The 12,421-nt window shown below is 50.5% G+C and overlaps 1 protein-coding gene across 3 annotated transcripts in view; it reads right to left on the bottom strand.

Annotated features, from left to right (window-relative positions):
• Positions 1-12,421, bottom strand: part of TMEM43 (transmembrane protein 43) — a 268,845-nt gene that overhangs the window by 2,950 nt on the left and 253,474 nt on the right. For all 3 annotated transcript variants that reach the window (XM_075574617.1, XM_075574616.1, XM_075574614.1), the window contains one exon: positions 229-346. In XM_075574617.1, the coding sequence (XP_075430732.1) occupies positions 229-346 (118 nt within the window). The remainder of the gene's footprint in view (positions 1-228; positions 347-12,421) is intronic.

Genomic DNA, 12,421 nt, shown 5'->3' with positions numbered 1-12,421 from the left:
CCACTACGGAGGTAAGTACCTCCGGAAGCAGGAGGGTCCCGGAGCCGAAATTAATGGGGTCGAGCTCCGGAGACCCTGTGCCAAACCTGTATAAAAGAAACGCATGGATTACCTCTTCAAGGAAACTATCAGCGGGAACCTCGGGGCCTAACTAATGACATTGTGACGTGTTTTATGATGCTGTGAGATACCGATTTCCCAGCATCTTATTACATAGAACCAGCTTACCCAACGTGTAGAAGATTTTGCTCATGAGGCTTATTCCAAGAAACATGAGCAGCCAGCCTCCCGCCCGCAGGGCCCAGGTCTTTACGTCGTTGCTCTGATGCTCTGTCTGAAACATCTCCTGAAAAACACAGAGCAGGGGATTCACGTCACCTCCAGCAGCTGACCTCAGGTGGGGGTCACTTCCCGCAGCTGACCTCAGGTGGGGGTCACCTCCCGCAGCTGACCTCAGGTGGGGGTCACCTCCCGCAGCTGACCGCTCAGGGCGGTTTTACGGACAAAGAAAAAAAAAAACTGTTCGGATAACCACAATTACAAAGCAAAGAGGAGCCTTATGTGCAGAAAGACCCCACGTTATTAAAACTATTGAATAATGTGAAGCAACTAATAAAATGGTCAGGAATGTGTTATGTGACTGAGCGCTCTCACAGTGAAGAAGCATGGGTCAGTGCTATGTAAATAACGCAAATTCCTGCTGTGCCCGTGTTCCGTCGTTACCGCGTGCAGGGATGTGCCCGTGTTACATTGTTACTGTGTGCAGGGATGTGCCCGTGTTACATTGTTACTGTGTGCAGGGATGTGCCCGTGTTACATTGTTACTGTGTGCAGGGATGTGCCCGTGTTCCGTCGTTACCGCGTGCAGGGATGTGCCCGTGTTACATTGTTACCGTGTGCAGGGATGTGCCCGTGTTACATTGTTACTGTGTGCAGGGATGTGCCCGTGTTCCGTCGTTACCGCGTGCAGGGATGTGCCCGTGTTACATTGTTACCGTGTGCAGGGATGTGCCCGTGTTACATTGTTACCGTGTGCAGGGATGTGCCCGTGTTCCGTCGTTACCGCGTGCAGGGATGTGCCCGTGTTACATTGTTACTGTGTGCAGGGATGTGCCCGTGTTACATTGTTACTGTGTGCAGGGATGTGCCCGTGTTACATTGTTACTGTGTGCAGGGATGTGCCCGTGTTACATTGTTACTGTGTGCAGGGATGTGCCCGTGTTACATTGTTACTGTGTGCAGGGATGTGCCCGTGTTCCGTCGTTACCGCGTGCAGGGATGTGCCCGTGTTACATTGTTACCGTGTGCAGGGATGTGCCCGTGTTACATTGTTACTGTGTGCAGGGATGTGCCCGTGTTCCGTCGTTACCGCGTGCAGGGATGTGCCCGTGTTACATTGTTACCGTGTGCAGGGATGTGCCCGTGTTACATTGTTACCGTGTGCAGGGATGTGCCCGTGTTCCGTCGTTACCGCGTGCAGGGATGTGCCCGTGTTACATTGTTACTGTGTGCAGGGATGTGCCCGTGTTACATTGTTACTGTGTGCAGGGATGTGCCCGTGTTACATTGTTACTGTGTGCAGGGATGTGCCCGTGTTACATTGTTACTGTGTGCAGGGATGTGCCCGTGTTACATTGTTACTGTATGCAGGGATGTGCCCGTGTTACATTGTTACTGTATGCAGGGATGTGCCCGTGTTACATTGTTACCGTGTGCAGGGATGTGCCCGTGTTACATTGTTACTGTGTGCAGGGATGTGCCCGTGTTCCGTCGTTACCGCGTGCAGGGATGTGCCCGTGTTACATTGTTACTGTGTGCAGGGATGTGCCCGTGTTACATTGTTACTGTGTGCAGGGATGTGCCCGTGTTACATTGTTACCGTGTGCAGGGATGTGCCCGTGTTACATTGTTACCGTGTGCAGGGATGTGCCCGTGTTACATTGTTACTGTGTGCAGGGATGTGCCCGTGTTACATTGTTACTGTGTGCAGGGATGTGCCCGTGTTACATTGTTACTGTGTGCAGGGATGTGCCCGTGTTACATTGTTACCGTGTGCAGGGATGTGCCCGTGTTACATTGTTACCGTGTGCAGGGATGTGCCCGTGTTACATTGTTACCGTGTGCAGGGATGTGCCCGTGTTACATTGTTACTGTATGCAGGGATGTGCCCGTGTTACATTGTTACCGTGTGCAGGGATGTGCCCGTGTTACATTGTTACCGTGTGCAGGGATGTGCCCGTGTTATATTGTTACCGCGTGCAGGGATGTGCCCGTGTTACATTGTTACCGTGTGCAGGGATATTCCCGTGTTACATTGTTACCGCGTGCAGGGATGTGCCCGTGTTACATTGTTACTGTGTGCAGGGATGTGCCCTTGTTACATTGTTACTGTGTGCAGGGATGTGCCCGTGTTACATTGTTACTGTGTGCAGGGATGTGCCCGTGTTACATTGTTACTGTGTGCAGGGATGTGCCCGTGTTACATTGTTACTGTGTGCAGGGATGTGCCCTTGTTACATTGTTACTGTGTGCAGGGATGTGCCCGTGTTACATTGTTACTGTATGCAGGGATGTGCCCGTGTTACATTGTTACTGTGTGCAGGGATGTGCCCGTGTTACATTGTTACCGTGTGCAGGGATGTGCCCGTGTTACATTGTTACCGCGTGCAGGGATGTGCCCGTGTTACATTGTTACCGTGTGCAGGGATGTGCCCGTGTTACATTGTTACCGTGTGCAGGGATGTGCCCGTGTTACATTGTTACCGTGTGCAGGGATGTGCCCGTGTTACATTGTTACCGTGTGCAGGGATGTGCCCGTGTTACATTGTTACTGTGTGCAGGGATGTGCCCGTGTTATATTGTTACCGTGTGCAGGGATGTGCCCGTGTTACATTGTTACTGTGTGCAGGGATGTGCCCGTGTTACATTGTTACTGTATGCAGGGATGTGCCCGTGTTACATTGTTACCGTGTGCAGGGATGTGCCCGTGTTACATTGTTACTGTGTGCAGGGATGTGCCCGTGTTACATTGTTACCGTGTGCAGGGATGTGCCCGTGTTACATTGTTACTGTGTGCAGGGATGTGCCCGTGTTACATTGTTACTGTGTGCAGGGATGTGCCCGTGTTACATTGTTACTGTGTGCAGGGATGTGCCCGTGTTACATTGTTACCGTGTGCAGGGATGTGCCCGTGTTACATTGTTACTGTGTGCAGGGATGAGCCCGTGTTATATTGTCACTGTGTGCAGGGATGTGCCCGTGTTACATTGTTACTGTGTGCAGGGATGTGCCCGTGTTACATTGTTACCGTGTGCAGGGATGTGCCCGTGTTACATTGTTACCGTGTGCCGGGATGTGCCCGTGTTACATTGTTACTGTATGCAGGGATGTGCCCGTGTTACATTGTTACTGTATGCAGGGATATTCCCGTGTTACATTGTTACTGTATGCAGGGATATTCCCGTGTTACATTGTTACCGTGTGCAGGGATGTGCCCGTGTTCCATTGTTACCGTGTGCAGGGATGTGCCCGTGTTATATTATCACTGTGTGCAGGGATGTGCCCGTGTTACATTGTTACCGTGTGCAGGGATGTGCCCGTGTTCCATTGTTACCGTGTGCAGGGATGTGCCCGTGTTACATTGTTACTGTATGCAGGGATGTGCCCTTGTTACATTGTTACTGTGTGCAGGGATGTGCCCGTGTTACATTGTCACTGTGTGCAGGGATGTGCCCGTGTTACATTGTTACTGTGTGCAGGGATGTGCCCGTGTTACATTGTTACTGTGTGCAGGGATATTCCCGTGTTACATTGTTACTGTATGCAGGGATGTGCCCGTGTTACATTGTCACTGTATGCAGGGATGTGCCCGTGTTACATTGTTACTGTGTGCAGGGATGTGCCCGTGTTACATTGTTACTGTATGCAGGGATGTGCCCGTGTTACATTGTTACTGTGTGCAGGGATGTGCCCGTGTTACATTGTTACTGTGTGCAGGGATGTGCCCGTGTTACATTGTTACTGTATGCAGGGATATTCCCGTGTTACATTGTTACCGTGTGCAGGGATGTGCCCGTGTTACATTGTTACTGTGTGCAGGGATGTGCCCGTGTTCCATTGTTACCGTGTGCAGGGATGTGCCCGTGTTACATTGTTACCGTGTGCAGGGATGTGCCCGTGTTACATTGTTACTGTGTGCAGGGATGTGCCCGTGTTACATTGTTACTGTGTGCAGGGATGTGCCCGTGTTACATTGTTACTGTGTGCAGGGATGTGCCCGTGTTACATTGTTACTGTATGCAGGGATATTCCCGTGTTACATTGTTACTGTATGCAGGGATATTCCCGTGTTACATTGTTACTGTATGCAGGGATATTCCCGTGTTACATTGTTACCGTGTGCAGGGATGTGCCCGTGTTCCGTCGTTACCGTGTGCAGGGATATTCCCGTGTTACATTGTTACTGTGTGCAGGGATGTGCCCGTGTTACATTGTTACCGTGTGCAGGGATGTGCCCGTGTTCCGTCGTTACCGTGTGCAGGGATGTGCCCGTGTTACATTGTTACTGTGTGCAGGGATGTGCCCGTGTTCCATTGTTACCGTGTGCAGGGATGTGCCCGTGTTACATTGTTACTGTGTGCAGGGATGTGCCCGTGTTATATTGTCACTGTGTGCAGGGATGTGCCCGTGTTACATTGTTACCGCGTGCAGGGATGTGCCCGTGTTACATTGTTACTGTGTGCAGGGATGTGCCCGTGTTACATTGTTACCGTGTGCAGGGATGTGCCCGTGTTACATTGTTACCGTGTGCAGGGATGTGCCCGTGTTACATTGTTACTGTGTGCAGGGATGTGCCCGTGTTACATTGTTACTGTGTGCAGGGATGTGCCCGTGTTACATTGTTACTGTGTGCAGGGATGTGCCCGTGTTACATTGTTACTGTATGCAGGGATGTGCCCGTGTTACATTGTTACCGCGTGCAGGGATGTGCCCGTGTTACATTGTTACTGTGTGCAGGGATGTGCCCGTGTTATATTGTTACTGTGTGCAGGGATGTGCCCGTGTTACATTGTTACTGTATGCAGGGATGTGCCCGTGTTACATTGTTACTGTGTGCAGGGATGTGCCCGTGTTACATTGTTACTGTGTGCAGGGATGTGCCCGTGTTATATTGTTACTGTGTGCAGGGATGTGCCCGTGTTACATTGTTACCGTGTGCAGGGATGTGCCCGTGTTACATTGTCACTGTGTGCAGGGATGTGCCCGTGTTACATTGTTACTGTGTGCAGGGATGTGCCCGTGTTACATTGTCACTGTGTGCAGGGATGTGCCCGTGTTACATTGTTACTGTGTGCAGGGATGTGCCCGTGTTACATTGTTACCGTGTGCAGGGATGTGCCCGTGTTACATTGTTACCGTGTGCAGGGATATTCCCGTGTTACATTGTTACTGTGTGCAGGGATGTGCCCGTGTTACATTGTTACTGTATGCAGGGATGTGCCCGTGTTACATTGTTACTGTGTGCAGGGATGTGCCCGTGTTACATTGTTACCGTGTGCAGGGATGTGCCCGTGTTATATTGTCACTGTGTGCAGGGATGTGCCCGTGTTACATTGTTACTGTGTGCAGGGATGTGCCCGTGTTACATTGTTACTGTGTGCAGGGATGTGCCCGTGTTACATTGTTACCGTGTGCAGGGATGTGCCCGTGTTACATTGTTACTGTGTGCAGGGATGTGCCCGTGTTATATTGTCACTGTGTGCAGGGATGTGCCCGTGTTACATTGTTACTGTGTGCAGGGATGTGCCCGTGTTACATTGTTACCGTGTGCAGGGATGTGCCCGTGTTACATTGTTACCGTGTGCAGGGATGTGCCCGTGTTACATTGTTACTGTGTGCAGGGATGTGCCCGTGTTATATTGTCACTGTGTGCAGGGATGTGCCCGTGTTACATTGTTACTGTGTGCAGGGATGTGCCCGTGTTACATTGTTACTGTGTGCAGGGATGTGCCCGTGTTATATTGTTACTGTGTGCAGGGATGTGCCCGTGTTACATTGTTACTGTGTGCAGGGATGTGCCCGTGTTACATTGTTACTGTGTGCAGGGATGTGCCCGTGTTATATTGTCACTGTGTGCAGGGATGTGCCCGTGTTACATTGTTACTGTGTGCAGGGATGTGCCCGTGTTACATTGTCACTGTGTGCAGGGATGTGCCCGTGTTATATTGTTACCGCGTGCAGGGATGTGCCCGTGTTATATTGTTACTGTGTGCAGGGATGTGCCCGTGTTACATTGTTACCGTGTGCAGGGATGTGCCCGTGTTACATTGTTACCGTGTGCAGGGATGTGCCCGTGTTACATTGTTACTGTGTGCAGGGATGTGCCCGTGTTACATTGTTACTGTGTGCAGGGATGTGCCCGTGTTATATTGTTACCGTGTGCAGGGATGTGCCCGTGTTACATTGTTACTGTGTGCAGGGATGTGCCCGTGTTACATTGTTACTGTGTGCAGGGATGTGCCCGTGTTACATTGTTACTGTGTGCAGGGATGTGCCCGTGTTACATTGTTACTGTGTGCAGGGATGTGCCCGTGTTACATTGTTACCGTGTGCAGGGATGTGCCCGTGTTACATTGTTACTGTGTGCAGGGATGTGCCCGTGTTACATTGTTACTGTGTGCAGGGATGTGCCCGTGTTACATTGTTACTGTGTGCAGGGATGTGCCCGTGTTCCATTGTTACCGTGTGCAGGGATGTGCCCGTGTTACATTGTTACTATATGCAGGGATATTCCCGTGTTATATTGTTACTATATGCAGGGATATTCCCGTGTTACATTGTTACTGTATGCAGGGATGTGCCCGTGTTCCATTGTTACCGTGTGCCGGGATGTGCCCGTGTTACATTGTTACTATATGCAGGGATATTCCCGTGTTACATTGTTACCGTGTGCAGGGATGTGCCCGTGTTACATTGTTACTGTGTGCAGGGATGTGCCCGTGTTACATTGTTACCGTGTGCAGGGATGTGCCCGTGTTACATTGTTACTGTGTGCAGGGATGTGCCCGTGTTCCATTGTTACCGTGTGAAGGGATGTGCCCGTGTTACATTGTTACTGTGTGCAGGGATGTGCCCGTGTTACATTGTTACTGTGTGCAGGGATGTGCCCTTGTTACATTGTTACTGTGTGCAGGGATCTTCCCGTGTTACATTGTTACTGTGTGCAGGGATGTGCCCGTGTTACATTGTTACTGTGTGCAGGGATGTGCCCGTGTTACATTGTTACTGTGTGCAGGGATGTGCCCGTGTTACATTGTTACCGCGTGCAGGGATGTGCCCGTGTTACATTGTTACTGTGTGCAGGGATGTGCCCGTGTTACATTGTTACCGTGTGCAGGGATGTGCCCGTGTTACATTGTTACTGTGTGCAGGGATGTGCCCGTGTTACATTGTTACCGTGTGCAGGGATGTGCCCGTGTTACATTGTTACTGTGTGCAGGGATGTGCCCGTGTTACATTGTTACTGTGTGCAGGGATGTGCCCGTGTTACATTGTTACTGTGTGCAGGGATGTGCCCGTGTTACATTGTTACTGTGTGCAGGGATGTGCCCGTGTTACATTGTTACCGTGTGCAGGGATGTGCCCGTGTTACATTGTTACTGTATGCAGGGATGTGCCCGTGTTACATTGTTACTGTGTGCAGGGATGTGCCCGTGTTACATTGTTACTGTGTGCAGGGATGTGCCCGTGTTACATTGTTACTGTGTGCAGGGATGTGCCCGTGTTACATTGTTACTGTGTGCAGGGATGTGCCCGTGTTACATTGTTACTGTATGCAGGGATGTGCCCGTGTTACATTGTTACTGTGTGCAGGGATGTGCCCGTGTTATATTGTCACTGTGTGCAGGGATGTGCCCGTGTTACATTGTTACCGTGTGCAGGGATGTGCCCGTGTTACATTGTTACTGTGTGCAGGGATGTGCCCGTGTTACATTGTTACTGTGTGCAGGGATGTGCCCGTGTTACATTGTTACTGTGTGCAGGGATGTGCCCGTGTTACATTGTTACTGTGTGCAGGGATGTGCCCGTGTTACATTGTTACTGTGTGCAGGGATGTGCCCGTGTTACATTGTTACTGTGTGCAGGGATGTGCCCGTGTTACATTGTTACTGTGTGCAGGGATGTGCCCGTGTTATATTGTCACTGTGTGCAGGGATGTGCCCGTGTTACATTGTTACTGTGTGCAGGGATGTGCCCGTGTTACATTGTTACTGTGTGCAGGGATGTGCCCGTGTTACATTGTTACTGTGTGCAGGGATGTGCCCGTGTTACATTGTTACCGTGTGCAGGGATGTGCCCGTGTTACATTGTTACTGTGTGCAGGGATGTGCCCGTGTTACATTGTTACTGTGTGCAGGGATGTGCCCGTGTTACATTGTTACTGTGTGCAGGGATGTGCCCGTGTTACATTGTTACTGTGTGCAGGGATGTGCCCGTGTTACATTGTTACTGTGTGCAGGGATGTGCCCGTGTTACATTGTTACCGTGTGCAGGGATGTGCCCGTGTTACATTGTTACTGTGTGCAGGGATGTGCCCGTGTTATATTGTTACCGCGTGCAGGGATGTGCCCGTGTTACATTGTTACTGTGTGCAGGGATGTGCCCGTGTTACATTGTTACTGTGTGCAGGGATGTGCCCGTGTTACATTGTTACCGTGTGCAGGGATATTCCCGTGTTACATTGTTACCGTGTGCAGGGATGTGCCCGTGTTACATTGTTACCGTGTGCAGGGATGTGCCCGTGTTACATTGTTACTGTGTGCAGGGATGTGCCCGTGTTACATTGTTACTGTGTGCAGGGATGTGCCCGTGTTACATTGTTACCGTGTGCAGGGATGTGCCCGTGTTACATTGTTACTGTGTGCAGGGATGTGCCCGTGTTACATTGTTACTGTGTGCAGGGATATTCCCGTGTTACATTGTTACTGTGTGCAGGGATGTGCCCGTGTTACATTGTTACTGTGTGCAGGGATGTGCCCGTGTTACATTGTTACTGTGTGCAGGGATGTGCCCGTGTTACATTGTTACTGTGTGCAGGGATGTGCCCGTGTTCCATTGTTACCGTGTGCAGGGATGTGCCCGTGTTACATTGTTACTATATGCAGGGATATTCCCGTGTTATATTGTTACTATATGCAGGGATATTCCCGTGTTACATTGTTACTGTGTGCAGGGATGTGCCCGTGTTACATTGTTACTGTGTGCAGGGATGTGCCCGTGTTACATTGTTACCGCGTGCAGGGATGTGCCCGTGTTACATTGTTACCGTGTGCAGGGATGTGCCCGTGTTATATTGTTACCGTGTGCAGGGATGTGCCCTTGTTACATTGTTACCGTGTGCAGGGATGTGCCCGTGTTATATTGTCACTGTGTGCAGGGATGTGCCCGTGTTACATTGTTACTGTGTGCAGGGATGTGCCCGTGTTCCATTGTTACTGTGTGCAGGGATGTGCCCGTGTTACATTGTTACTGTGTGCAGGGATATTCCCGTGTTACATTGTTACCGCGTGCAGGGATGTGCCCTTGTTACATTGTTACTGTGTGCAGGGATGTGCCCTTGTTACATTGTTACTGTATGCAGGGATGTGCCCGTGTTACATTGTTACTGTATGCAGGGATGTGCCCTTGTTACATTGTTACTGTGTGCAGGGATGTGCCCTTGTTACATTGTTACCGTGTGCAGGGATGTGCCCGTGTTACATTGTTACTGTATGCAGGGATGTGCCCGTGTTACATTGTTACTGTATGCAGGGATGTGCCCTTGTTACATTGTTACTGTGTGCAGGGATGTGCCCTTGTTACATTGTTACTGTGTGCAGGGATGTGCCCGTGTTACATTGTTACCGCGTGCAGGGATGTGCCCTTGTTACATTGTTACTGTGTGCAGGGATGTGCCCGTGTTATATTGTTACTGTGTGCAGGGATGTGCCCGTGTTACATTGTTACTGTATGCAGGGATGTGCCCTTGTTACATTGTTACTGTGTGCAGGGATGTGCCCGTGTTACATTGTTACTGTATGCAGGGATGTGCCCGTGTTACATTGTTACTGTGTGCAGGGATGTGCCCGTGTTACATTGTTACCGTGTGCAGGGATGTGCCCGTGTTACATTGTTACCGCGTGCAGGGATGTGCCCGTGTTACATTGTTACCGTGTGCAGGGATGTGCCCGTGTTACATTGTTACCGTGTGCAGGGATGTGCCCGTGTTACATTGTTACCGTGTGCAGGGATGTGCCCGTGTTACATTGTTACCGTGTGCAGGGATGTGCCCGTGTTACATTGTTACTGTGTGCAGGGATGTGCCCGTGTTATATTGTTACCGTGTGCAGGGATGTGCCCGTGTTACATTGTTACTGTGTGCAGGGATGTGCCCGTGTTACATTGTTACTGTATGCAGGGATGTGCCCGTGTTACATTGTTACCGTGTGCAGGGATGTGCCCGTGTTACATTGTTACTGTGTGCAGGGATGTGCCCGTGTTACATTGTTACCGTGTGCAGGGATGTGCCCGTGTTACATTGTTACTGTGTGCAGGGATGTGCCCGTGTTACATTGTTACTGTGTGCAGGGATGTGCCCGTGTTACATTGTTACTGTGTGCAGGGATGTGCCCGTGTTACATTGTTACCGTGTGCAGGGATGTGCCCGTGTTACATTGTTACTGTGTGCAGGGATGAGCCCGTGTTATATTGTCACTGTGTGCAGGGATGTGCCCGTGTTACATTGTTACTGTGTGCAGGGATGTGCCCGTGTTACATTGTTACCGTGTGCAGGGATGTGCCCGTGTTACATTGTTACCGTGTGCCGGGATGTGCCCGTGTTACATTGTTACTGTATGCAGGGATGTGCCCGTGTTACATTGTTACTGTATGCAGGGATATTCCCGTGTTACATTGTTACTGTATGCAGGGATATTCCCGTGTTACATTGTTACCGTGTGCAGGGATGTGCCCGTGTTCCATTGTTACCGTGTGCAGGGATGTGCCCGTGTTATATTATCACTGTGTGCAGGGATGTGCCCGTGTTACATTGTTACCGTGTGCAGGGATGTGCCCGTGTTCCATTGTTACCGTGTGCAGGGATGTGCCCGTGTTACATTGTTACTGTATGCAGGGATGTGCCCTTGTTACATTGTTACTGTGTGCAGGGATGTGCCCGTGTTACATTGTCACTGTGTGCAGGGATGTGCCCGTGTTACATTGTTACTGTGTGCAGGGATGTGCCCGTGTTACATTGTTACTGTGTGCAGGGATATTCCCGTGTTACATTGTTACTGTATGCAGGGATGTGCCCGTGTTACATTGTCACTGTATGCAGGGATGTGCCCGTGTTACATTGTTACTGTGTGCAGGGATGTGCCCGTGTTACATTGTTACTGTATGCAGGGATGTGCCCGTGTTACATTGTTACTGTATGCAGGGATATTCCCGTGTTACATTGTTACTGTATGCAGGGATATTCCCGTGTTACATTGTTACCGTGTGCAGGGATGTGCCCGTGTTACATTGTTACTGTGTGCAGGGATGTGCCCGTGTTCCATTGTTACCGTGTGCAGGGATGTGCCCGTGTTACATTGTTACCGTGTGCAGGGATGTGCCCGTGTTACATTGTTACTGTGTGCAGGGATGTGCCCGTGTTACATTGTTACTGTGTGCAGGGATGTGCCCGTGTTACATTGTTACTGTGTGCAGGGATGTGCCCGTGTTACATTGTTACTGTATGCAGGGATATTCCCGTGTTACATTGTTACTGTATGCAGGGATATTCCCGTGTTACATTGTTACCGTGTGCAGGGATGTGCCCGTGTTCCGTCGTTACCGTGTGCAGGGATGTGCCCGTGTTACATTGTTACTGTGTGCAGGGATGTGCCCGTGTTCCATTGTTACCGTGTGCAGGGATGTGCCCGTGTTACATTGTTACTGTGTGCAGGGATGTGCCCGTGTTATATTGTCACTGTGTGCAGGGATGTGCCCGTGTTACATTGTTACCGCGTGCAGGGATGTGCCCGTGTTACATTGTTACTGTGTGCAGGGATGTGCCCGTGTTACATTGTTACCGTGTGCAGGGATGTGCCCGTGTTACATTGTTACCGTGTGCAGGGATGTGCCCGTGTTACATTGTTACCGCGTGCAGGGATGTGCCCGTGTTACATTGTTACTGTGTGCAGGGATGTGCCCGTGTTATATTGTTACTGTGTGCAGGGATGTGCCCGTGTTACATTGTTACTGTATGCAGGGATGTGCCCGTGTTACATTGTTACTGTGTGCAGGGATGTGCCCGTGTTACATTGTCACTGTGTGCAGGGATGTGCCCGTGTTACATTGTTACTGTGTGCAGGGATGTGCCCGTGTTACATTGTTACTG

The sequence above is a fragment of the Ascaphus truei genome, chromosome 17 (assembly GCF_040206685.1).
Source record: "Ascaphus truei isolate aAscTru1 chromosome 17, aAscTru1.hap1, whole genome shotgun sequence".
Taxonomy (NCBI): Eukaryota; Metazoa; Chordata; class Amphibia; order Anura; family Ascaphidae; genus Ascaphus; species Ascaphus truei.
The sequence above is the reverse complement of the archived record's forward strand: the minus strand, read 5'-3'. Positions and strand labels throughout refer to the sequence as shown.